The 26,723-nt window shown below is 40.8% G+C and overlaps 1 protein-coding gene across 3 annotated transcripts in view; it reads right to left on the bottom strand.

Annotated features, from left to right (window-relative positions):
- Positions 1–26,171, bottom strand: part of ate1 (arginyltransferase 1) — a 69,418-nt gene extending 43,247 nt beyond the window's left edge. Inside the window, exons 1-8 of one of the 3 annotated variants that reach the window (XM_030070292.1) lie at positions 26,001–26,171; positions 17,965–18,028; positions 17,706–17,768; positions 17,378–17,481; positions 16,726–16,977; positions 10,881–11,095; positions 7,845–7,973; positions 6,169–6,297 (exon numbers count right to left, since the gene is read on the bottom strand). In XM_030070292.1, coding sequence (XP_029926152.1) covers positions 6,169–6,297; positions 7,845–7,973; positions 10,881–11,095; positions 16,726–16,977; positions 17,378–17,481; positions 17,706–17,768; positions 17,965–18,028; positions 26,001–26,100 — 1,056 coding nt within the window. In that variant the 5' untranslated portion in view covers positions 26,101–26,171. The remainder of the gene's footprint in view (positions 1–6,168; positions 6,298–7,844; positions 7,974–10,880; positions 11,096–16,725; positions 16,978–17,377; positions 17,482–17,705; positions 17,769–17,964; positions 18,029–26,000) is intronic. The other 2 variants (XM_030070294.1, XM_030070293.1) reach the window with 2 other exon arrangements.
- Positions 26,172–26,723: the final 552 nt, after the last annotated feature.

The following is a 26,723-nucleotide window of genomic DNA, read 5'->3' as shown; positions in this document are numbered from 1 at the left end:
GTAAAACAGGGCTAGTGAATAGGACACAAAAATCTCCTTTACAGATTTTAGACACTGACACCCTTGAAGCTGTTAAGTAAAATCACACCCTCATCTCCACCATAATGTTGCTGGGCAAAATTAACAAACCAATAACCTATCTGCAATAACCTAATATATCAGCAAACCAACACTGGTGTAACTCCATTTTCTATTCCACCACATACTAAAAACAAAGTCAATAAAAATGATGAACTGACCAGCCTCTTAGCTACTGATGACTTCATCTTGATTACTACCATTTTTAAACAGGGCTAGTCTCTCAGACTTTGATTGTCATTCAGTGGATGCCTGGTGGTTTCCCATTTAGGAGCTCTGTACTGCCCCACATTGCTAAGACATATAGCTGTCCTGCTCGCTTTCTTTCTCCATTCATGTCTCTGTGGGGTGCCATCAAGCTTGCAAGGAGTTATGAATGCCCTGGTTACTTATCACCAACTTCATCCTGTTCATAGGCTACCAGGCGAGATGCTATACATTTCATTGGCTCTGAGCTCAGGGCTTCCACATTCCTAAATAAAACACAGCAAGTATATGATAAAAACAAGATGCTCTGTGAGTTTCTGGAAATTCCCACACACACACCAGTGTCTTCTGTTTATGTGTGTGTCTGTGCACAGCAGTAGGGCCTGTAATAGTGGTGATTGCTAAAGGCATGGTTCACTGGGCGGGACAGTGCTGGCTTGAGTGCAACTCAAGTTCCTGCCAGAAGTTAAAACTCTTCCAAAAAGGTGTCTCAGTGACTAAGAGCATGAGTTTGTGTGTCTGTGTGTCTCCTACAGCTGACGTATGTAATGGGGACACTAAACGCAGTGTGTTCCCGTACAGGGCATCCTCTGGCAACGAGGACCAAAAGGCCAAAGATACCCTGTCATCTGTCATTACTCTGCTTCAAAAATCACCTGAGGTAGACAATTATTCAAGCACACACAGTGAACAGAGTTAAAGTGTATAACTTCTCAAAGTCACATACTTAAGAGTTGGGTTCTAGTCAGTGGAATAACAAGTAAATACATAAATTATGAGGATCAAGTGAAGAGGCCGACTGCTAGTATACATTATTTAATTTCACTGTCTAGCAGCACTTGCAGAACTAAGGGGTCGTGTGTCCTTTCAGTGAAGCATGCACTTCAATAATACACACAGTCCGTGCTCCTTGCTGAGGGGTATGGTTGTGAGCTATGAAAGTCTCACAAACTGTGCTCCCTGTGGTGCTAAATGCTATAACGAGATGCCACACACCATCTCTACCCACAACTCAACCTCACACTGGATGGAGAGGAGTGGCGGTGGAGAAGATGGAGAGAATTACTCAGATAGCATAGATACAAATGTTAGTCTTCCTCCCACAACTGCTCTGTGTTTCTCCTATGGTTACAGCAGTATATGCCTTCTTAACTTAATGTCCACACTCTGTTCCTCAGGGCCATTGGGCTACAAATTGAAATCAGGCATGAATGCCAACTGTAATTGTAAAACTGAGATATAGACCGTGACGGCTATTATTCCCTCACCTTGCATGGATCCTGTAGTATTGCCACAGATTTTGTCAAATTTAAACAATTAAGCAGTAATTTAGGTGAGGACACCGAGAATGAATGGAAACTCTCACTTGAAATTCCATTTCACTTTATTAGAAAAGAGTATTTTGAAGCTAAGACCAAATATCCCAAATAAACACATTCTGAAATAATTCTGCAGCTCAAAGAAAATGTGGCATACAAATGGGCATAATACCCTTCATGGCCAGTGTAGATATTTGATTGGCTTCATCAGTTTTATGAACTACGTGTCTTTACTCGTGCTAAAACGAAGGTTTATCAAGTTCCTGAGTTGTGACACAAGTAACTTCAACACTAAAACGTTATTTTCCACTCAACTTTTGATTGACTACTGCCCCACCAATAAACAAACTAGCAGCAGTAAAGTCTTTCAAAGTGCATTATTGCTGAGGGGCATAAATGAAGCATTCATTTAAAACTGTCAAAAAAAGAGCTGAATAGTTTATGAACAGAACAACATCTGTGGTTATTCGATGACATCATTTATAGAGGGCAAGCTAAGACACTGGCTGCTGTGTGTGGAAATGAGATCTGCAATTGACCTTGTAGTGAGTAAACTGCTGTATTTCTTGATTAGACATTTGCAAGTGTGTTTGTGCACAACTTTATTCATTAAAGCCTGTGTGTGTCCACATGCATTTTTCTGTGTGTATGTGTGTGTGTGTGTGTGTGTGTGTGTGTGTGTGTGTGTGTGTGTGTGTGTGTGTGTGTTTCTGTCTATCTGTGTCTGTTCAAAGTAATGTCAGGATAAGTTTTGATTAGTCCTGGCACTTAAATGCCTCTCTCCCTCCTCCTTCACTTTTACCAGGCACTCATCAGGGGGCTGCTGGGTAATCTTACCCAGAGGGCCAAGCAGCACAGCACAGCAGGTTTCCACTGCTGTATCCACTCCCTAGCTGGGCTAGGCCGCTCTCCTGGAGTCTGGCAGGGTGACCCCACTCTGGACACTGACAAACAACAGACCACTCAGGCTTGCCAGGCTGACACAGACCCACTAACAAACAGACAAAGTCATTCAGAGCCTGACTCTGGAAGAGTTAGATGGTCTTATATGCACAGACAAGACCACTGAGACATGGAGACAGCAAAGCGAACAAACTCGTGAACACATTTAGCCTCCTCTCTCCCTAACACAACAACACAAACTCCTGTAAAAGGAGCCGTGTCCCAAGTACCTTCTGGAACTTTCTCATCTCCAACACATTGAGTCCATCATTTCCTCTGTAACTCTCCCTTTCCTATAATAAACACTCATCTGTGTACAATTAGGAAGGCAAGCAGCTGTCTCGAAAACACACTCGTGCACACTCTAATGTGTTCAAACACACACAGCTCTGGCTCTATCTAACATGCATGCATATAAACACACACATCTGCTGAAGTCTAATTGCTACTTAGCGCTCTCCTCGTTTTGGCCTTCACATGCTTACAAATTGTTCCTCTCCTCATTTGTCAGACATGGTGCTTGCATTATTCTCAAAGATTGAAAATCAGAATATAAAAACAACACAAATCTCCTAACCTCTTTCCCTCTTTATCGCATTTTTACATTCAGATTTGAGCTTCGGTATTTCCATCAGACTGTATAACACAAAAGCTCCAGGAACCTTGGCTACAATGCAAATATCAATGGGTGAAAATAAACAAAGTGTTTTGACCTCTGACCTCAGAGGAAGTGGAAAGATTCTGTGGGGAACTGGATCTTCAATGGGAAACATGCTTACAGAAACCCATAAAGCAATTAGCTTTGAGAAACATTTGACAAAATAATATAATTATAATGAATAATCAGTCATTTTCCCTCATTCATGTTCTTCCATTTTTCATTCATTCCATATTATTCATAACTTTCAAAGCATTTTCTCCTTTTTTTTCATGTTTTTTTTTTTAGAGTACCAGCATGTTTTCATGTGTCTTGGTAAGGTCCGGGCCATCAAGAAGAGTAAATACAGATTTAACAGAATTTGTTTTCCTGAAAATGAATGCCACATGTGCAGGAACTCAGAGTCACGGCTCAGCACAACAGTTAAGACCAATAAGTGTGGCTGAATGTGTTGTGTGTGTCTAAATAATTGCAAATACATGTGCTTAATCTCAGTCAGGAAAACATGATTGGATGTGTAAGGAACAATGTCTGGCGCCACTCCAGTCATGGCATGACAAGAAATGCATACAGCCTTAAATAAACAAAGCCAATCCACTGTAGGACAACATACTGTCTAATGATAGTATAATCTTGGCAGGGTTACTCAACTTGCATGCGCCCATGCACGCACACACACACAAACTCTCCTATCACCTGGCGCAGAGCCAAAGTACTGTACTGGTGGACGGCATGCCAGATTCTGTCCCAAGGTAATACCTTAATGGATTAATAAATACCTCCACAAACACTAAATGACCCAACTTCCTAGGTAGCAGCAGCAGGCATAGCATGGCATGGCACCAAAATCCCAACGTGCCATCACTCCTCCAACAATGTGTTTCCAATTTCTTCACAAATACAACAGAACAACGGGGGGCTTGAGGCTTTTCTGGGAAGAGTGTGGGCAAGGAAACTTTCAGCCTGACGGGCAGAAGAATAAAATCAGTAGGATTTAATACTGTGGGTTCAGGAGTGGTTGTCACAGTAGTGAGTCAAACTTAGGGGAATACAATAAAGTAAACTTTGTTAGGATGGGGAACAATTAGGGCATATAGGTCCACTGCAGTGGGACAAATCCTTACAAGAACAGAGACTAATCATAGAGAGTGAAGGTGGTATCAAGGGTTGGTATTAATGTGTGGGTGTTTATAATGGTTAGTCGTAGCCCTGAGGGGACTGAAGGCCTCGTGTGGCGGCTCGTGTGTGTCTGTCAGAGCAGGCTTTAAAACCGTACCCACAGGGAAGGTAGAGTTACCCCCCAGACACTTAACCCTGAGTCTCCCTCCCTTTTTTTCCCCTCTCACTACACTAGGACCATCACAACTACTGTCTGTCTCCTAAATTTCTCCATAAAGCACAAGAAATGTACATTTTATGTTTTTAATCAAATGTTGTCAACATTAATAATTTTTTGCCAGCGAAATGTAGAATCCAATCTTTTCTCTATGCCAGTCCCAAATGTAAAAGTGTCAGAGTGAATTAAAATGAATAAAATCAGTGTTAAGAGTAAATAACCAAGCTTTATTTCAGCCTGTGCCTTTACACTACACTATATCCACAGCCAAGCTGGAAAATCCATCACCAAAAAACGAACCCTACATTCATTCTCTACACAAAGTAGAGTTGCTACCGCAGATGCTTACAAACCACACCATTTTAGTTTTTTTTTTTTTTTTTTTAAATTCCTCTACTTCTTGAACTCATCCCTGGAGGGCTTTGTATAGTTGTAAACCTGAGGGAAAGCTATGCACACAAACGCAAACATACGTACACATTCGCACCTCCCCCTATTTATAGAGCTGGTGTTATGGCACCAGGAAAGAATCTGCCACAAACTGCCCAATCTGACAGCTTTTATTATTTATTAATTCCCTCACTTTTACAAGCTGGAGAATTCAGTAATTTGCTGAGGCCTCTTGGCAGGAGAGTGGAGGAGGAGGTTGTTTTTCCAGCCCTGAGGGACAAAAGGCCCTCTCAGGTTAGTGAAAATGTCCAGCAGTTCTACATCCTGACTAGACCTCCTTTTCTCTTCTTCCACTTGCTCTCCCAAACACACCACCATCTGTCCCAATTCCTGGTCATGGTGGCCATTTTATATGCAATCTCACCAAACATACTTTTTTTTTTTTTTTTCTCAAACAGCAAACACAATTTAACTCTGGGCTGAGTTTTATAGCCAGGCAGTGAAAACACACCCTAAACCTTCATGCATGACCAAGAGTCTACTTTAAACTTTCTGAGTCTGTTCCTTGGCAACCTCTTCCATTTCTCCTATTCCCAATTATCACTGGACAATACTACTCATTCACTGCATAAGCTACTGAAAAATAAATATTACTGCACACAACCACACACATATAGTTTACAGTTTCACAGTACAATGTAAAGAAAATACATACAGTGGATGTACTATTTGTTGGGGGCCGTGAATTCCTTCACTTCCCCTAGCAGTGAACACATTAATGTTGTAATGGGTGGCGTCATTAACTGTTGATTGAATAGTCGATATTCAGGGTCCAACAATTCCTGGTACATTGAATACACATGCAATCCCACCCACCTGAAGTCTTAAGCAGTGTCGTCAAGAATGAAAATATTTATATAACAACATATCAACAAATGCAGTGAAATAAGCTTTCCGTCATGCAGGAGTCATATTACACCACAATTGTATTTTGTAAATGCTCTGAATAGGACATATCAACATGTTATGCAGCCTGTGCACTACAGACACATGAAAATAAAATTGCTTAAAAAAAATTCTTCCCCAGAGTCAAGGTTGCTTTGGGACTGTTCAAGTGTGTACAAGACTGTGTACATGCAAGTGCAGCTGTGTACAGTGGAGTGCCCCGTGCAGTTATGTGATAGTGCCACGTGCAGCAGCACCGTACAATAGGTGCAAATATGATAGCTTTACAGTACCTCACTCTCATTACACTCGGAGGGGGCATCACCATGAACTGCCATCTGGTAGCGGGCATACAGCGCTGCCGACTGCTCATAAGACGCTGTGAACTGAGGGTCCTCAAAGCTGACCGGCACTAGCCTCACCTTCACGTACAGGGAGTGGAGGGCAAGAGGGAATGGAGTGGGTGAAGGGGGAGGTTGAATGAAGGGTTGATGGTGGACATGAGGATAGTGCGTACATTACAGGACAAAGGTAGGTGTAAAAAGAAACACATAAATAGAAAAAAGAAGAAGCAATAGAGTGAGGAAGGGGAGGGGATTTGGGGGAATGGACAAGAAGGGGAATCAACAATAGATGAGAGACTTTACACAATGTCATACAAGTGTTTTGGCATCTTTAGGGCTCAACTAAAGCACATCAGTCTCCCAGTCCACAAGGGTAGTGGGTCATACAGTGGGTCGATCTTGACACTGAGACACCCCTTTCACAGTGATTTAATCAGACTGTGGTAGTCATAGGATACCTGGATGCATGCAAGCAATGGGATTCTGGGAGATTGAGAGCAGTAGTCAGTGTTCCACAGGACGGGATTTCCAGAAACCTTGAAGGTGAGGCTAGCGCACTGCCAGGGTAGTACCACAGATCACAGCGAAGGACCCCTCCAGAAAGGAAAGCGGCAACATACTGCCACTAAACAGAGTAGCAATGTACATAAGGTTAGGAGAAATGGGAAGTCAAAATAATGCGTCAACTGATGACTTCACACGGGCACATGCAGAGTATATGTGTGTTACAAATGGGCTCATTTTGGAGATGAATACAAGTTGTAGGAACATTTAAATTGAACTGCTAGTGCAAAACATTACGCTGATACCAGTTAAGCCATTGTGATTAAAGTGAGGGCATGGTGATGGGGGACACGAGAGGGTGTGGGGGGGCATGAAGGGGTGGCAACTCAAGACTCACAATCCTGCCAGCTGAGTGGAGCCAACTCGGACACCTGGAGAAACACTGCTCTCAACCATGGCGTATGGGAACATTTTCCTCTTCATTTCCTGTCCTTTTAATTCTCGCTCTCTCATACACTCCCTCTCTTTGGTATTAATATGTTAATTCATTTTCTTTCATTCATAAACATTTTAGTCTTTTTCCACCCACTCTTCAGCTGTCTCTCCATTTCCAAAGAGTGATGGTGCACCTATTAAGGGCAAATCATTTATTTATTCATTCTTAGCTCTTTCCAGTCTCCCACACTTTGAAGATGCTATCTCCAGTACATTCCAAGATTTTCTGTTTGTTAGGATTTCAGTCACTGAAATAAGAAATAATCGTCTAAAAGATTGAAACAGTCCAATTATTTCTATTTATTTTTCATAAATAATGACTACTATTAAATAGATAAAGGAGAAATAATAATACCTGGGTTGCATTTGATAGAAAATAATGACACCTGATTTATTATATAAAATAACACATACTACTGAACCATTTATCAAAGATGGACTTAAAAGCAATTTAAATTATGAAGATAAAAAATGTTGAAAAAAAACTGTTTTGTAAGAGCTGAGGGAAATTCCACTTGATCCTTTCAATTCTTCTGCTGGTACCCAGACATGCCCACCCTCTTGCTCCCTCCCTCCTCTCCCTGGGTGCCCCTAGAGCAGGTTGACCTATGCCCCCACCCTCTGACCTGGCTCTCGGTGGGCTTGTCGGGAGGGTCCTTGTGAATGGCCATCTGGTACAGTTTGTACACCTGGTAGGAGGCGTCGAAAGAGGCTTTGAACTGCGGGCTAGGGGGGTTGGAGCGCACTAGCCTCACCTTCAAAAAGAGGATGGGCAGACAAGGGTTAACATCAAAATAAGACTGGCATAAGTACTCAGAGAGGCATGAGTGATGAGTACAAATCCCCCCCAAAAGAGGGGCAGATTATTGAAAATCAAAGACAGAAAAGAGTGTGAAAGGAGAAATAAAGAAAACAGTCTGTTTGAAGATGAGCAAGAACAACCCTTCTTCAGGTTCTGCCAGGCATTTGAATACCAAGTTTGTCTGTCTGATATGCCCATTCAAACATAAGGCCTTCAGTTTTGGGGTTTTGTTCTGTCTAAGAGGTATCTGTAGTTGTAACATGTTCCTATCCCTCTAACAATTCCTCTCTCAGTAAAGGAGCTTGTCATTCACCAAAGATGTCTGTCTTTCACCACAGCTGTGGCTTAACAGGAAGGCATGAACAATACAAGAAGGGTGTGTTTGTGTCCATCTCCATGGTGACATGAAGAGTGACATACAGGTGCTTGACAAGGAAGAGAGAATGCCAAAAGTATTTGCCATCACAGTAAACTTATACAATATCTACTTGTTATGGTTCTAAGCAAAACAAAATAGTCATTTAAGTATTTTAGAATGCGTGTAACTGTTTCCTGTGCTTCACCATGTCATGTTAGGGATAATACGATTAGGTATCTTCCTAACACACCCTCAACCATTTACAGCACATCTACTTTATGTTGTCTGAGAAATGTCTTTGCTTGCTTGAGGTACGTGCCACCAACAGTATAGGCATAAAGATATGCATAACACACAGGAGTTGCCTATGATGAACTGACTTGTGGAAAGAATAACTAGGCAAGTATTGCTGGTGTCACACAGAGTGAAGAGGAATTCACCTTTCACATCCTCCAGCTCCATTTTAATTAACCATCTCTTGGTTTGGAAGCTTTTGTTGGCCAAGGAGCCTGTGCCATATGAATCCTCTGGAAGGACAGGATAGAGGAATTGAACCTGGTGTTTGTTTGAGTTGGACCTGAATGAGCCCCTCTCATATGACCACTTGGCATCAGCTTCCTTCAGTCAAACAAAGACATTTGAGCTCTTACGTAAAGGATAATACTTAAGTAAGGCCTTTTTAATTTAGTTCTAAAACTCCAGAGATATCCTTTGATAGGCTGGAATCATTTTGTTCAGCCAGCAGTACCACAGATAGCAGATAGCTTGGCTAAAACTTAACTCTCATAACAATCTTGTGATACAACACCAACAGACTGATACTGGGCCGCTTCAAGAAAGCTAAAATAATGCCACGTAATACCAGTGGCTTTGGTTGATCTTTAATTAAAATGAGAGATACCAGCTTTCTAAAGCTTCATCTGACGGGCCTGCTCTTAAGAACCTAGAACTGCGAGACCTTAACTCCTAATGTCTGAGAAGTGCACAAAATAGATGCCTTTCACAGAATGTTTAGGTTTGAATTGACAGAAAAGGTGACTGATGCCCAAACCATAGCATGTGAGCCAGAGGAGACTTGAGGAGGAAACAGTATGAAGACACCGTGTGCAAAATGTGAGAAAGGGAGACCAAATTCTTCTGTGGGTAATTGTGTTTACTTCCACACTTCCCTGAGGTGCCTGAGGGACTCTGAATCGTGTGGCCACACTGACCCCTGCTGGTGTTAAGTTTAACTACAGCTGCCCTTGAGCTCAGGAGAGAGGTACCTACAATACATACATCTTTTAAGTGTTATCGCTGTTAGAGTGACAGTTTCTCAATTTGAAAAGGTAAGCCCCAAACCTCACCACAGAAAGAGCGTCTTCATCATGTTTCCGCCTTTACCTGTCTCTTCCCTTTCAGTCTCCATTTTCAAAAAGGACATAGGTATACTGCAGAGCGTTCTCCTCTGAAATGTGCTGGGCCAATCAATCATGTAGCATGAAATGTTTAACATTTGTGTTTATGATTAAGAGGAGTTGGAGTACTAAGTATTAAGAGGAGTTGGAGTAAGATTGGTCTCAAACCCTTTTGAGGACAGCTTACTTCAAAGTACTGAGGCCCAAGACTCAATACTGGACAGCTTTACTGAAATGCTCATTATAATCATTTTTCCATAAATGGGTCAAACAACGGAATCTCTCAATTATCTGACTTAGGAAACATACAGTTAATCTCATTTACAAAGGGACAACCTTGGGTGCATGCCCACTTAGTGAAATTGAATGATATTTGCAGCCAAACAAAGTAATCCAATTGAAAAGAGCTGACTAGGAAGACGTTGGGCTGGTATGGTGTCAGGGGGGGTGCAGACAAGAGCCAGACATTGCCTGGCTCATCAATACATCTGGCTTGTATCTTTGTCCTGACCATGAATGACGTCATTCTACCAACCTCAGCTTGGGGGTCTTCGCCAGGGATCTTTCTAATTCTTGCTACCCCCCGCCAAAAGTTCATTTCCATATCCTCTCAAACAGGCTGAGCTGGGAGCTGTGGTTTTAATGTGATCAGTAGGGTAACTTGACCCAGTGTGTGTGGTGTGCCTGTCATTTGGTTGAGTTTGTGTTGGGAAGAGGTGGTTTTTCCACTCTGCTCTGGCCAGCCATCCTCCCCGCACACATAAACACATGGTGAAGTCACTGGGGCTATGAAGAGGGCTCTCTGAAACCAAACTTTCGTGCTGAACGATCCCAAATATTTTGGAGAAAGAAAGCTCACAAAAAAGCAGTTCTTACCGATAGTTAAGTAATCAAAATAAGTTAATGTTTATTCAAAGCCAAGCCATTCCAGCCCTCGTTTATAAGAGGACTGGAAGGAATTGAATTTTAAAAGAAGGCTACACTGGAAATTATCTTTGAAAACCTATTTCCAATTATCCTTTTATTATCAAATAAACAAACAAAAAGAGAAAGGAGTTTTGGTGCTATGGTGAATTCAGACTAGCTCCTCCCTTTTTTTGCTCACCTCAAGGCAATGAAGAGGGTTGTCAGTTAGCGACTCGTTGATGAAATCTTCCAAGGATTTGGGTTGGTTTGTTGGGGTGGGTGTGGCTGGGGTAGGAGTGACATTGGAAGAGACACCACCAGCTTGCTGTCTCATCTGCTCTTTCTGAAGACGTCGCTCCTTTCTCAAGTCTTTGGCCTTTCGACATGGTGGTCGGTTAGGGTCTGCTCCTACTCCTGCACCCCACAAAAAAAAAAACATAAAAACATAAGGGACATAGTGAGAAGAAGGAGACATGTCAAAAGGGAGAGCAGAGGTATTTTTAAAAATTCTCAGTAGAAAAAAGATGGGTGAGAGTTTCCAAATGTGCTGGGTGGGCGGTATTATGAAAACATCCTTCTTAATCCATTTTCACTCCAAAGATATGGCATGGCATTTCCAAAGCATTTCATGGTGAGAGAACGGAAGGAAAATGGCTTGAAAGAGGAAACACTGGCAGTTATACACAAAAAATAACTAAATTACTGCCTTATGGAAGAGGAGAACAAGTTTCCCCTTTATACTGCCTTCTGAATAAGGCTTAATACAGTAGTAAGGGAGGTGGTAACTTAAAGCTGCTGCCATTGATCAGTCCCACATTTGGGGAAGATTTTGTGGGTGTTAGACCATGTTTCCGATGTTTTTTTTTTTCATTGCCCCTCAGAGTGAATGGACTGCCATGTTTGCTTTAGTGTGCCCTCTGCTTAAGAAACCAGTCTCCACAGAGATCTCAACCCAGCTCTATGGAAGTCATTTTCTTATTTCCCTGCCTCAATACCCTTTACATTACATCACTGCTTAGAGGGTCATAAAACAACATGGGCTGTGTTTGTTAAGTCCAAGCAATTAGCAGCTAGCTATTTTGTATATACAAATGGACACAGTTGGTCTCAAGGGGAAGCAGAAGGCACAGAGGCTCTTTCATCCTCTTACCTTGAAGGTGTTTTTCTAATAATGATAATGACAGAGGAATGGCCCTGGTTGGCCGGTGTGGCCACATCAACGTGTAGCAATCTCATACACTATAATCTCACACACGCACAAGGGACTCTCCCTCTGGCACAGAGACGTATGTGCTGATGTCAGAAGACAAAACCATTACAACAGCGGTACCTTCATATTGAGACCTCATAAGTCAGCCCATGCAGTTTATTTATTTATAAAGATCACAAAATAAAAAACCTGTTCTGTTGATTTACAGAACATACATTGGACAAGTAGAAACTAGCATGTATGCTCAAGCAAAAGTAGAAAGGCAATCTCTCCCTGTTTCCCTCTCTCTGTCCCCCACCTCAGCCTCCTCCTGGGCTCTTGCCAAGCCCTCCAGTACTCCGGGCATCCCATGTCAACAGTTTACACGCCCACATCCTGTTTGGAGCAATAAGGAAACGAGAGCCATTTCCTGCTTGTCCCATTGCCAGCCGCCACCGTCGGCTCAATTGCTCACCAACTTCCCCCTCCACCACCATCACAGGGAAGAGAGGGACCCCCTGTCTTCACAAGGGGAGAAGGAAACTCTAGCATTGGCTGAGGTTCAGTGTTAGCATTCAACACCAGTTCAATCAGACTGAAGAGTATCAACTGTTTCTGCTGTTCAGGGCATCAAGTGCTTGAATTTCAACCTTTATGGTTTGGTTTCTTCCCTGCACAGTAAGTACAGACTAGAGCAAGAATTTTGTTGAGATGATGTGTCATCAAAACAAGCATAATTTACCAATTTAAAGCCACTACTCAGAATGATTAAATATCAACACATAGGCTGAACTCACAACATGAAAAGGTAATACCATAGCAGAACAAGAGGCCAGTAGAGTGCAGGCCTTTACCAAGGCTACAGCTGGAAGTTAAAGCTTTGCTGGTGCTACACTACAGCCCCTGTTGGCAATGTTATCACAGGACAAGCTCTTTTCAGCCAATCAGCAGGGAGAGTTGGTCAGTGTTGCCTTGTCACATGAGCATCCTTCCCACCTGGTTTTGTGATGTTACACACATTCATTAGGAAATTACAGCCATTTTAAATTTCAATATAATTGCTAAATTTCAATATAATTGTGATTTCAGTTTTATGTGACAAAATGTGGCATTCTTGATTTTGTTTCTAATTCATGGAGGGAGTGTGGAGAATCCTACATGTCTATTTAATAAGCAGAACATTAGCTGGCTCTTGTATCATTTCAATTTCCCTGATGCTTTCCTGCCCTGGTCTTACATGGAGAATGACTGCAGAGAGAAAAGGAGGAGGGCAAGCAAGGTGATGTAAACACAGAGCCCAGGGAGTGACAGTGCAGTCAAATGGTTTCTCTCTATGTCAGAATAAACATCATGGGGTCAAGGCAGAACAGTCACCAGAACTAGTGTCTGGACTGTGTTCATCACACTGTTTAAATCAACCACAAACACATCCGCCCTTGTCCACGATCACCCTGTCCACGTGTCTCCCCTTCTCTTTAATTATACTTTCACGAAAAAACAAACAGACGCCCCCTCTTTCTCAGACACACCCATCCACCCAGGTACTCTTGAGGACAAAGCTTGCAGACGTGGTGAAGATAAAGTCTGACAGATGTGTTCCTGTGGAAGACAGAGGCTCCCACTCCAGCAGTTAGCACTTCATAAAAAACTACAGCACTCTCCCTCCCAGCTTCCCAAAGAACACACACAATTCTCAAAAGGTACACTTGAGGTAAACTTGCTAGATAATGGCACTACTATATTGTTATCTGAGGGTTGGTAGTGGCATTTCATACGAAGACAAATACTCATGTCCCATCAGCTGTCATACTACTACTAAATAAATCAGCATCACCTACGCTGGCACCCATTCCCATTAATGAACACATGAGTCTTTGACAACATGGTGTATGTAAATGTTAATGTCTTGCTAATATTGTTTAGCCAAGAAATGCTTTCTGAGGTCAGTTATTTCTAAATAACACAGAACTGTTTCATATCTTATCAAATCACTCCACAGTCAAGTCAAATAGATTTAGCTCATTTCTTGTCAAATTAACAGGTAACACCTGGGAAGCCTAAGTGAAGATGTTAACAATATTATTTTGAATTTATTCAGAAATTACAAAATGTTTGATTGCTAGTTCGAGGCTGATCACCAGTCTTACTGGATTTGCTTGTAATGCATGTGCTGCCCAAGAATGCTAATTACAGTACAGACATTTCTGAAACTTTGTTTGCAATTCGGCAGAGTTGCTTGGCAGAAGGCTGTAAATTAATTTGCCTTGTAATAAAATAATTATGAATCAATATTTTATGTTAAATAGTAAGTGTCTTTGATAAGTGGCTAATAACAGGATAACGAGTCAGTCATTATTGTAAAGCCAGCTCCATTGTCTTCTTGATCACCATGAAGGAGCTTATTTTGCAAAAATGACTGTCTGATTACACAGTATCCCTTGCTTATTCACAGAAAATTAATTGGATTCTGGGATTATAGCTAAAACTGGTGAAATAAAAATAATACACAATGAAAACAACTACCAAAAACAGATTATGAAAAGTTTTAAATACATGAAGACGAATGGTCATCTATTCATTGTAATGGCCATGAGCTCATGATTTAAAAAGCAGAACCAGCACAGCTTTGCTTAAAAACAGCATGCCCTCTGTCCTTCTCCATCCATTTACCTTCAGCTGTACCTTGGCTATATGGCAGATGGGGAGCCATGTTTTCTCAGACTAATACTGGAACCTGCCCAAAGCCATAAAGTGCTCCAGCCATAAAGCTAGAGAAGAGCTATGCCCAGGTGTTTTCTGTTGGAGGTGAGTAAGGGGGGAGTGGAGAACCACTAGCTCAACACACTAAATCCTGCACACTTCCTCTTTGCTAGCCCTCCTGAAGGACCCTATTATTCTACAAGTCCAAGAAAGAAGAGTGCGGTGCTAAGACCTTCTTTTGCACTTTCACTGCCACCACAGTGCTGACAGAGCTGTAAAAAGAGGAGATGGAACTGGCACCTCTAAATTATTCTATGTGTATGTTTATGTCTACGTCTTGATCAAACAGTACCAATACCAGGCTTTCCTGCCCAAATACACTGTGTCTTCACCCTTATGATAAATGACCTGGGGCCTGTTCTCATTAGGTGTGTGAGAAAAAAGAATGGTTGAAGACTTAAATATGAACAGCAGTTAAAAGTGCTGCTTCCCATGTCTACTGGGAGTTCATTATCTCTTAGCTACAAGCTTCATTCATTACTCACTGGTTGCTGTGACTTGTCTGAGGATATCCTGTACTGCAGAGTAAGAGGAGAACATGACAGATATATAGGGCCAAACCAGACCCATTCATAAAACACAGGGGGAACACCAGTCATTCATGCTGCTGCAGCACCATGGTGTCTATTACAAAGTTAATAGTGACACCTTCTGGCAAGCAGTGGTACTTAAAAGGGGTAAATGCAGACTATTCAGTTTGAAATGTTAAAGATGAGGCTAAGGAAGGATGAAACCCCTCAGGTTCATGCCAAGGCCAATAACACATAGAATTAATGGAACTTTTACATGCCTGTATTGAACCTGCTGTTTTGCTGTCAAATGTACATAAAAACATAAACAATAGGGCAAAATGCTCTTATTTTGGGTTATGATGGGCACAAGAGTTGTCCTGAACTCCTGAGGCATTTCTAAGCATATCATTTTGAGAATTGAGTGCTATTCATCATTCTTTACCACATTATAACAAGGTGGGGTGACCTCTCATTTGAAACTTCATACTAACGATGTCTGTTTTACAATTTATTATAGTCAAGTGGCCATACAGTTACACATTGCTACATTTTAGAGCGCTCCCCGCTACAGAGAGGATTCTGACTTATCACACACAAAATAATTAGGCATGTAGAAACACTAAGCTGTAAAAACTCTGTGGGCACACACAGACCAGAACCAAATCAGGAAGAGGAGCCGTGGGAGAATCAGCATGACTTACAGCAGCAGCACAGAGAGCAAATCAATATAGGGAGCACCCAATTATGTAGCATCATGGTGGGAAACTGCCACCAGTCAAATTACTACTGCACTAGCCACTTTGGCTGACACCCAGCTTTCATCCAGAGGTCCTGTGTTTTATGAAAATATAGTTGGCTGATATAATATTTTGAGAGGCTGGTCAATTTTATGATTCACCTGTTGGCCAACAAAGTCATTTCCTGCCCTGAGTAACATGCTCTAAATTGTAACTGACATTAGTCCAGTATATAATAATAACTGACACACTAAACAGGTAAACCCAGGTACAGTATACATATGGTCTAGAATTATTTATTTAGGATTTAGGGTTTAGCATTTAGGAAGTAGTAAAATTCTATGATACAAAGATGAAGTTGAAATATGCCATGTGTAAATTTGGTGGCAATTAAGGGAATTTTATGGGAGAAAACATTGCAATACTGGCCAAATGGAAACATGAAAAAAAGGTTTTGCATGATTGGAGCATATGAAACTACTACACTGCCAGAACTCCTCCAAATTGCTGTGCTAGAGCGGTGTTAACAGTACACTTTATTTCCTTTATGCAGGGCTCTTGGGGCTCTGAAGCCTCCGGAGCACATACAAGTCTCCTAAAAACAGTGCATTCCAAAAGTAGTACGCACAAAGTAATAAAACAACCAATCAACAAATACACAGAGGTGTGGTTTCAGTAGTGGCAGTGGACCAAATCAGAAGAAACCACCAAATCAGTGACCAAATTAATTAAACAGCCTATTTTTAACAAAATCTATACAAATGATAATTTACAAAGTAATTTTTATGTAACTATTCACCACATAGAATCACCACCAGTGATTCAATAATGGATCTGACATCTTACCTGGTTTGGGAGCTGTGGCTGCCGGTCTCCCATCTGGTACAGAAACTGAATCTTTTCTTGATGTTTCTGTGGCTGCTGGTCTCCCATCCGGGACTGAAACAGGATCTTTTCTTGATGTTTCTGAGCCTGCTGGTTTGGCATCCACTACGTCCTTCTGAATTTCTGTGATAGCAGGACACTCCACTTCTGGGTGGCAAACCTTTTTCGGCTCCCGTGGACCTGCTTCTTCACACATTGATTCCATCGGCTCCTCTGTCAAGGGATACAAAAACATTCCTTACATTAGATAATGGATACTATAAAGTAGCAACACCAACACACTGTTTTGATTTTGCATTTGTGAGAGCAAAAGTGAGCTTTCACTGCTTTAAAGGTGGAGTCCACGATGGTGGAGAAAGTTGCTGATATTTGAAAACAGCCAGATTTACCGTCCCTGTCACTCTCACTGCCTCCTTCCCCCCATCTCCTCCCCCTCCCGTTCTGTGCATGAGCATGAACGTATGTATGTCACCATATATTTTTCTTTTTTTACTGTCATGCATGTACCATAAGCCAAAATTCCCTTAAGACTGTTCTTTACTGTGAGTACCCAAAATCATGTTAAAGAATGTCCTCACAAGTGTTATTGCTATGTTAGCCAATATAAACTCACCGTCATCCTGTCCTGTTGGTAACTCCCCTTTGGAAAAGAATTTGCTCATCTTCTTCAGAATCTTCTTATGGGATTTGGATGGTTGAAACTTCAAGGCATGACATCTTGACAGAGCACAGAGGTAAAGGTTTGGTAAAAACAGATTAGTATGAGTACATATTTCTGCTATGATAAAAATATTTATTATTGATGATGTTATTATTGATTGTATCTATCAAGCTACTAGGGTTGAATCACTGTGCTCCAGGACCTTCTGTAGTCCCGAAGCTCTTTACGAAATCCTTAATCGTTAATTACAACCGCAGTGGGATAAAGTGCCAGCGTTTACCTGATAGTGTACTGTGGACAGCATGTCTTGTTCATTATGGGTTTATAGACATATTTCCCACTTCTGTAAAGAAATAAATAAATAACATTTAATGACAGATCCACTTCCAGTAGTGGATAAAATCACCATTTCGGTTGTAGCCTAGTACTTCTGCACAAATAGATATGGAGATTATATTTCTGTAACTATACTGACAAAAACAAAACCATATGCAATTGAGCATTAGAATGTGTGGATTTTGCCAACAGCTGCTTCATACCTTCTCCATCCTCTGTCTATGAGGTCCTGGTAGTCTTGTACTGTCATAGTGTGAGACCACATTCCTGCAGAGCAGAGCAGGAACATCATGAGTTTAGTATGTTTAGTATGAACTAGATACAATGCTAGTTCTCGTGAAAAGGTGACACGCTCCATATTTGCCAATATAAAACTTATCAAGATCTTATGCACAGATATACGAAAAAAGCAGATTCTTACACAGTATATTTCTGTATTAATTGTGATTATTTGTGCTGTATTTAGGGATACACTAATCAGTCTGCCACTTATCATAGCTCAAGGCTTTCTAAAAAGATCACTATGAATGATGAATCACCATTTCAAGTGCCCTATAATTGCTCATTTGAAAATGGAGTGTTTTGTAAATGTTTGACTACAGTTCATTTGCCATTTTTGACTATTAATCAGTACTGACAGCTCATATTATTTTCTAACATGGTGTTATTAAAGAGAGCACAGCCTGAGCTACATTCAGTGCAAATGTTTTTAATTCATGAACTGTGACAACAGGTGAGTAAGCATCTCAGTCATCAAGTGCACAGAACCAAATATGCAATTACTCTCTGGATAAAAGCTATTATTTATTCAGGTAAGGTCAGCACAGGAAATATGGCTGTCAAATATGGCTCTATGTTAAGATGTTATTCTTTTTATTTTTTGAATGCTTACAAAATGTGCTGCTGTTAGAACAAACTATGTGTAAAAGTACTCATTTCAATCAACAATGTTTATTATTGGCCATCACACTTTTTCAAAATTGTTCATTTGAAAACCCCATAAACCAATGTATACCTAGCTTTGATGACAGTGAATTGTATTGTTACAGGCAATAAGTCTAAAATCTGGGATTATAATAAATCTTGGATATAAATTATGTGCAGTGTATATTGATATACTAGAAAAAAGAACATTTCCTGTTCAAATATATACAGTACAGGCCAAAAGTTTGGACACACCTTCTCATTCAATGCGTTTTCTTTATTTTCATGACTATTTACATTGTAGATTCTCACTGAAGGAACCAAAACTATGAATGAACACATGTGGAGTTATGTACTTAGGGTTAGGGTTAGGGTTACAAAGGTGAAAAAAACTGAAAACATGTTTTATATTCTAGTTTCTTCAAAATAGTCACCCTTTGCTCTGATTACTGCTTTGCACACTCTTGGCATTCTCTCGATGAGCTTCAAGAGGTAGTCACCTGAAATGGTTTTCACTTCACAGGTGTGCCTTATCAGGGTTAATTAGTGGAAATTCTTGCTTTATCAATGGGGTTGGGACCATCAGTTGTGTTGTGCAGAAGTCAGGTTACTACACAGCCGACAGCCCTATTGGACAACTGTTAAAATTCATATTATGGCAAGAACCAATCAGCTAACTAAAGAAAAACGAGTGGCCATCATTACTTTAAGAAATGAAGGTCAGTCAGTCCGGAAAATTGCAAAAACTTTAAATGTGTCCCCAAGTGGAGTCGCAAAAACCATCAAGCGCTACAACGAAATTGGCACACGAGGACCGACCCAGGAAAGGAAGACCAAGAGTCACCTCTGCTTCTGAGGACAAGTTCATCCGAGTCCCCAGCCTCAGAAATCGCAAGTTAACAGCAGCTCAGATCAGAGACCAGATAAATGCCACACAGAGTTCTAGCAGCAGACCCATCTCTACAACAACTGTTAAGAGGAGACTGCACGAATCAGGCCTTCATGGTCAAATAGCTGCTAGGAAACCACTGCTAAGGAGAGCCAACAAGCAGAAGAGATTTGTTTGGGCCAAGAAACACAAGGAGTGGACATTAGACCAGTGGAAATCTGTGCTTTGGTCTGATGAGTCCAAATTTGAGATCTTTGGTTCCAACCGCCGTGTCTTTGTGAGACGCAGAAAAGGTGAACGGATGGATTCCACATGCCTGGTTCTCACTGTGAAGCATGTAGGAGGAGGTGTGATGGTGATCTTTAGTTAGCTGATTGGTTCTTGCCATAATATGAATTTTAACAGTTGTCCAATAGGGCTGTCGGCTGTGTAGTAAACTGACTTCTGAACAACACAACTGATGGTCCCAACCCCATTGATAAAGCAAGAAATTCCACTAATTAACCCTGATAAGGCACACCTGTGAAGTGAAAACCATTTCAGGTGACTACCTCTTGAAGCTCATCGAGAGAATGCCAAGAGTGTGCAAAGCAGTAATCAGAGCAAAGGGTGGCTATTTTGAAGAAACTAGAATATAAAACATGTTTTCAGTCATTTCACCTTTTTTGTTAAGTACATAACTCCACATGTGTTCATTCATAGTTTTGATTCCTTCAGTTAGAATCTACAATGTAAATAGTCATGTAAATAAAGAAAACGCATTGAATGAGAAGGTGTGTCCAAACTTTTGGCCTGTACTGTATATATGCAAATACATGGTGCACTGGCCAAAAAAAAAAAAACAACTGTAATCTTAAATTTGCTTTAACTTCTGAACTTTGCATTAGTGAGGAAAATAAGGCTCTCGAAGCTCTTTTAAGTCTAAAGAAAATACCTGTGAATTTGGTGAAGTAAGAAGCATCATCTAACAGAGCTGGCAAACCAAGAACAGCCTGCACATAGGATATAGTGAGACATCCACATTTGTATTTCAGCTTATTTTAAAGTGTGCCCCCAGAGAGGAGACATTTCCCACAGTGCCCAAAGGCCCTAATGGAAATATACAGAATCTTATTTCCCAGAACAGAGCTCTGAGTTCCCCGTTCGACTAACGGCCTTTTCTGGGTACAGAAACTGAATCTTTTAACCACATATACACACTTCGCATGCACCATACACAAACACCTTCCTATGACACCAACTGATTCTATCTAAACCAACCAGGGAAATCCACTGCACACCAGTTCATACAACCCACACTTAGTTTTGCTACTGAGTAAGAGGTCTCATGTCCCAGGAGAGCTGTGTTTTGCCAGCAGCCTCAGAGACAGAGGGAAGACAGGGTGATACAACTAGGGATGTGCGACAATGTCGGCATGACATCAGTATCGGCTAATATTGGCGTTAAAAATGAAATACCAGTATCGGCCCAAAATAAGGATTTCAGCAGATATGATATGCCGATATGTGAAATAGGTCAAATCTGCCCTCGCTGTGGCTGTTGTCAGGATTTTCTCTGGGAGAGCATCATCCAAGCCGGTTTAAGTAGGATGAAATTTATAGTTTTGTTTTTGTTTTTTGTTTTTTTTTAAGAAACTGTTACATAAAAATAAATATGGCATGTATTACATAACTTAAGTTGCAGCAGTTTTTTTTTTTTTTTTTTTTGCCCAGTGGAATGTGTACACTTTGAAAAGCATTGTATTTTAGGTCTGCATCTGCCAGTGGGCCTTCACAATAAGGGTAGGCATAATAAAAACTTATTCCACTGCAGGAGAGACTTGATGCTTTTGGAAATTAGGTAGAGAAAAATATGTGCATATATCAGTACCGGCATCGGTCAAAACAGTTGGACAATATCAGCACACCACTTATCTGCAAAAACTCCAATATGATGCATTGAGATACAACACAGTGACACTACAACAAGAAAGCAGTAAATGGCACATGATGACTGGAGCCACTGCTTTCCTTCAGCTAAAGCTTGGTAAGTGGCTGGTCCTGCTATGGCCTACAGATACAGCACCAGCAGAGGTCATTCCCCTAATGAGGCAGTTAAGAGCATCTGGATTCTGCAGAAGACAAATTAAGTTTACCTGATGATTGATGACCAGGTTTTTAACAGGACTGGTCTCTCTGTTGTACACTGTTGATAAGATAATTATCATGACTTTGTTTTCTCTAATCACCTGTTTGGAGGGTAGGTTTAAGAGCTCTGGACACAAAAACAAACTGTATGAAGGGCACATCCTTCTTTTTTGCCACTATGTTTGCATACAATAGAACATGGGACCGTGCTATAAGCTTTTATTGTGTATTGATGATGAATTATGCAACAGGGTTTTTTTGTTGTGTGTTTGGGCAAATCTCTGCAGTTGTAAGCTACAGTACTCACATTGTTTATTCAAGCCTTTGACATGGTCGGGCTGCAATCAACAAATATTTTCATTAGCGGTTAATATCAAATATACTATTGATATTTTTATATATTGATTCACCATTCAGTCTATAAAATGTTAAAACTAATCACAAGTGCCACACATAAGTAATTAGTACTTGTATTTGTGAATCTATTAGCAACAAATACTTGGTATTTTTTTACTTGATAAACCAGTTACATGATTAATCGTTCCCATAGGGACAATAAAGTACACCATGACATTGACCTTGAATAAAAAAGACATAAGACAATACAGACTAACTAGGTGAGGAAGCTGCTAAATACCTAGCCTATTTCTCCTCTATAAGTCAAAGTCTTTGGAGGATGAAGTTTGATTACCCAGAATTTATGGTCTCACAATAAAACTAGAGACAACAGCAAAGATGCAAGACAGGCTGAAAGACCCTACTATCTACACTGAGCAAGGGCAACTTTCCTTATATAATGATTCCAGACAATCATCAGCTGGAAGGCCACATAACTGTGATCCAGGAAGTGAGATAATAGAAAAAAGAAAGGCTAAATGTGAATGCTGTCGCTGCTGTCATCACGGCACAACAGGAGTGTCTGTCTGTCACTCACACCTGATCCACTGTTCAGCCTCCACTGAGGCGTGACAAACACAGCACGATACACAAAGGGGAGAGCAGATGTGATGTATTGTGTTGACTTGCATTTGCTTTGTGTGTAAGGCATATGGTGCAGCGACATTATCACATTTACCACAATACTGTTTTTCTTCAGCAGCTGTTTGGAAGAGTTTCCACTTAAATATAATCGATGGTAATGAATCTGACAATCACGCTATTTATCTAGGCTTTGAGTTTCCAAAATCCTATCAACAGAATGGGTGAGGACTCTGCCACAAGACACTAAACAGACTTGTATGACTAGAGTGTGAAAACTTTAAATAAAGCTGAAAATCACATCCCCAAGTTTACTACAGTTGAAAGAACATCTTCTGGTGCTCCAGTGGCCTAAAAGGATGGGGCAGTTACTACAACATCAACTCTAGAGCACTTTTACCTTGATCTGTATCCACAAAAGAAGACCTATGGCCTTTAAACTATGTTGCTGAGCTCCTACAAGGATTACACACACACACGCACCAAACCCCCCCACACACACTCCCCGCCTGCGTCCATACCTGAGGTAATGTGTAGATTACCACTCTGATTTTAGATTAGAAAACAGCACTTGTCTGCCACATCTGAGCCCAAACACTCATTGACTGCATTAAGAACTGCTTGAGCTCTAATTATAGCCAGCACTCCTCATCCCCAGTCACTTCCCGTATTACACCATTCTCTGTCATACAAAATGTTCCATCTCTGTCTTCTTAAATTGCTTTTTATAGCTCTGTATCAAAGGCAAAACTTTCTACAAGGAAGAGTTTCATCACTTTAATCACAGTAGCCTTAAAATAAGAGCACCCAGACAAAATATACTGTTCAGCTTTTTTCAGCAGCCTATCCATTTAAGTGACTAAGCTCAGCTTAATTGATTATTTTTTCTTTCAAGAGAATATTTATAGACCTTCACAGCACGTGACTTGCATGGCACTGGAATTATCTGTATCACCTTTTCTGTGATTAGAACAAGTCTGTAAAGACCATTCACAGTCCCGAAAATAAATAGAAAGAATATTCTTGAAATAGCATGAAATAGCCTAATCCTAAATCTATAATCAAGAGTTCAAGCCAAGCCTTATTTTTAAATTAAATTTGAAAAGTTCAGAAGGTGGATAGGCTCTCCCCAATATGTAACATTATAGGACTTTTAATATTTTTTTCAATGACTGTTCATTTAACTATTCCAGAAGTGAAATGGCCATATTTTTCCCATTGCCAAATGATAAACAGACTACACTTTGAGAAAAACAAACTGACACAGTTGTGCAAGTCTGCCATTTACTGAACAAACTTTGAATCTTCACAAGTAAAAGTGTAAACAAACAATTATGTTGTTTCCACTCCAAACATTATCAGGCATGTGATTCATTATGCTATGGTCTCTTACGAGTGCTGGGACAAACCAAAAGTGAAAGTGACGATCTTGGGGACATTCAAAGAAGTACAGGGTTATGTGAGCGAAACATTTCAGGTAGTGAGATTTATTACATGTTCAAATCGCTGACTATGTTCCTGCTCTTATCAATTTACATTACCACTAAACAAACCATTTCAGGGTTCACTTGGAGGTGGATCAAGGCGGACTGGGGACTGACATTCAAACCTTGTCAAATATAATGAACTAAGATGGAAAACACTCCAGCGTTCATCTCAGCGGCAATAAATAAAGGAAGTGTAAACCCAAATACTATTACATTTTGACTATTTGCAATGTTGATGCCACATTAAGACAGCTGCAAAATATAGCACTTGCTGAAATTACAGGCATGTACAGTGAAGGCACGGTGTGTTTAATTTCACCATGTCGAAATCCAGTCACATATTTACACCGTGACATTTCTCTGTCCTCTCACTGCAATCCCTGTTGCCTGTTTGGTATGAAAAACGAATATAGTACTGAAGGTGGGTGGACCGCACACCCATGCTTCTTGAAAAATGACTACTGACAAGTTGGTATGAGGACACAGTAAATCATTCACTAAAAGATCATGTCTCCATCACCACCCAACTACACTGTCACACCATGATGTGGTTTCAACAGTAGGCTGTGTGCATAACAAGCATGATCTATCAAAAAGCATCACGATTAGCAGTAAATAATAGTCATCCCTGCTCCACACCAAAATGTGAAGGAAAACAACACACATATTGCATTCCCACACTCCAGTCTATGTTGATGCCTTTTTTATGGAAAAGTGTAGCCCTCTTGACCTTACATAATCCTCTCCTTCCTGTGTGTGTGTGTGTGTGTGTGTGTGTGTGAGAGAGAGAGAGAGAGAGAGAGAGAGAGAGAGAGAGAGTTGACAGGCCAAGTGAGAGGGACAGCTGCTGGTTTGTTTGCAAGCTACGAGCAAAAGCCTGGTTGCTTCTTTAGCTTGTTGGTGATGTTTAAGTCAGTATGAGATAGATAGATAGATAGATAGATAGATAGATAGATAGATAGATAGATAGATAGATAGATACTTTATTCATCCCGAAGGAAATTCACAGTTTTCAGCAGTATCCACAGAGCACAAGATTAAGTAAATCAAAAATAAAGAATAAGTAAATCAAAAATAAAGAATAAAAGATGACCCTCGAGATCTAAAGATCTAAGTGCCAATGTGCAAAAAAACAATAAAACCAGTGTGCATCGATGTATACAATGTGCATAGATGAGGGACAGCATGTAAGTTCATGCTTGACAATCTATAACTCTTGGTTGTAAGTTAATACAGCGTTAGCCTTAAATAAACCCGTAGTGCTCGTGTGAGTGAGGTCATCTACTGACAGGAAACAGGTCCTGTTCACTGTTTGGATTAACTTATCCGCTAACCTTAGCTGGACTCCCATTATGGAACAGCTAAAAGATCTTGAAGGGGGAAAACGGAGATAACTAATGTTAGCACAGTTGGACAGCTCAAGTCGACTAGCTTAGCTGACGATATTTGTTGAAAAACACACGCTGCTAACGTTAGCCCTATCCAAGTTGGCTGACCATGATGTTTGTATGTAATTTAGTCTATGCAATGTCCAGGCGTTTATCTGGACCCTGAGTCTGACGTGAAGTTTGAATGAAACTGATTAAATCTTACATTAGATACAAATACATTAACGACACAGCTGCTTTTTGATGTACTTTTGGATAGTATTTACGGGTCTGTCAGTGATAAGCTGCCTGTGAACACACGCTAAGGTTACAGTAACTGACGCTAAGCTAGCAGTACCATCACAAACAGTGGCGTTCCAGTAAATAGACGGCAGCAGCACATAAGCCCAGCGCAACAGTTCCGATGACACGGTGATGACTGCTTCGCTGTTTCACTGAACGCTTACCGTGAGAGAAGTTTCCCTTTTCATTTTTACAATAACCACAGCGGTAACCGTCGTCCCCACCGAAATACTCCACTATTGTGTACGACTTGTTCCCTGCCATCTTTAGCGTCTCCGACAGACAGCTGAGCTAGCCGGTGACAGCCGGGGGAGGGAGCGCGGCGGGGAGGACCTGCGAGAACACACTTCCGCTACAGTGTTGTTCTCGCACTTCAAAATAATAGCCCCGTGGTTTGACATTTTCAACAGGGAAAAGTTTTGTATAAATAAATTAAAAAATAATAATAATAATTTGATAAATCCATTTGCCAGTTTGCTGTGACTTTAATTTGGCTCCTTTTGGATACAATTACGACTTTTCTTTAATATGCAACTTCCTTTGTAAGGCCAAATTCTTCTGTTTCAAACAACTGATGAGAAAATGTGATCACTTGTGCTTCAACAGTGGGTTAACATTTGAAAATTGGTTATAAGCATAATTCAAATGAATAGCAAAATTCTGATAATCTCCTCAATGTGGTGCTCTGGTGAAAGTTCAGAGGCAATAATGATAGAAGACAACACACTCTTATGTAAAAGCATATAAGCCTGCTGCAGGGTGCTGTGGCTTAACCAGCAACACTTCAAGTATCCTGTCCTGTCCTGCTGCTAAACCACATAAAAAACATACACATGCACAGACAAAGGCAAGTATTGGTAGTATTGCTCTGTGCAGGCAAATTACAA

The sequence above is a fragment of the Myripristis murdjan genome, chromosome 15 (genome assembly GCF_902150065.1).
Source record: "Myripristis murdjan chromosome 15, fMyrMur1.1, whole genome shotgun sequence".
In the NCBI taxonomy this organism is placed as follows: Eukaryota; Metazoa; Chordata; class Actinopteri; order Holocentriformes; family Holocentridae; genus Myripristis; species Myripristis murdjan.
Note: the sequence above shows the minus strand (reverse complement) of the source record. Positions and strands in the feature narration are given on the sequence as shown.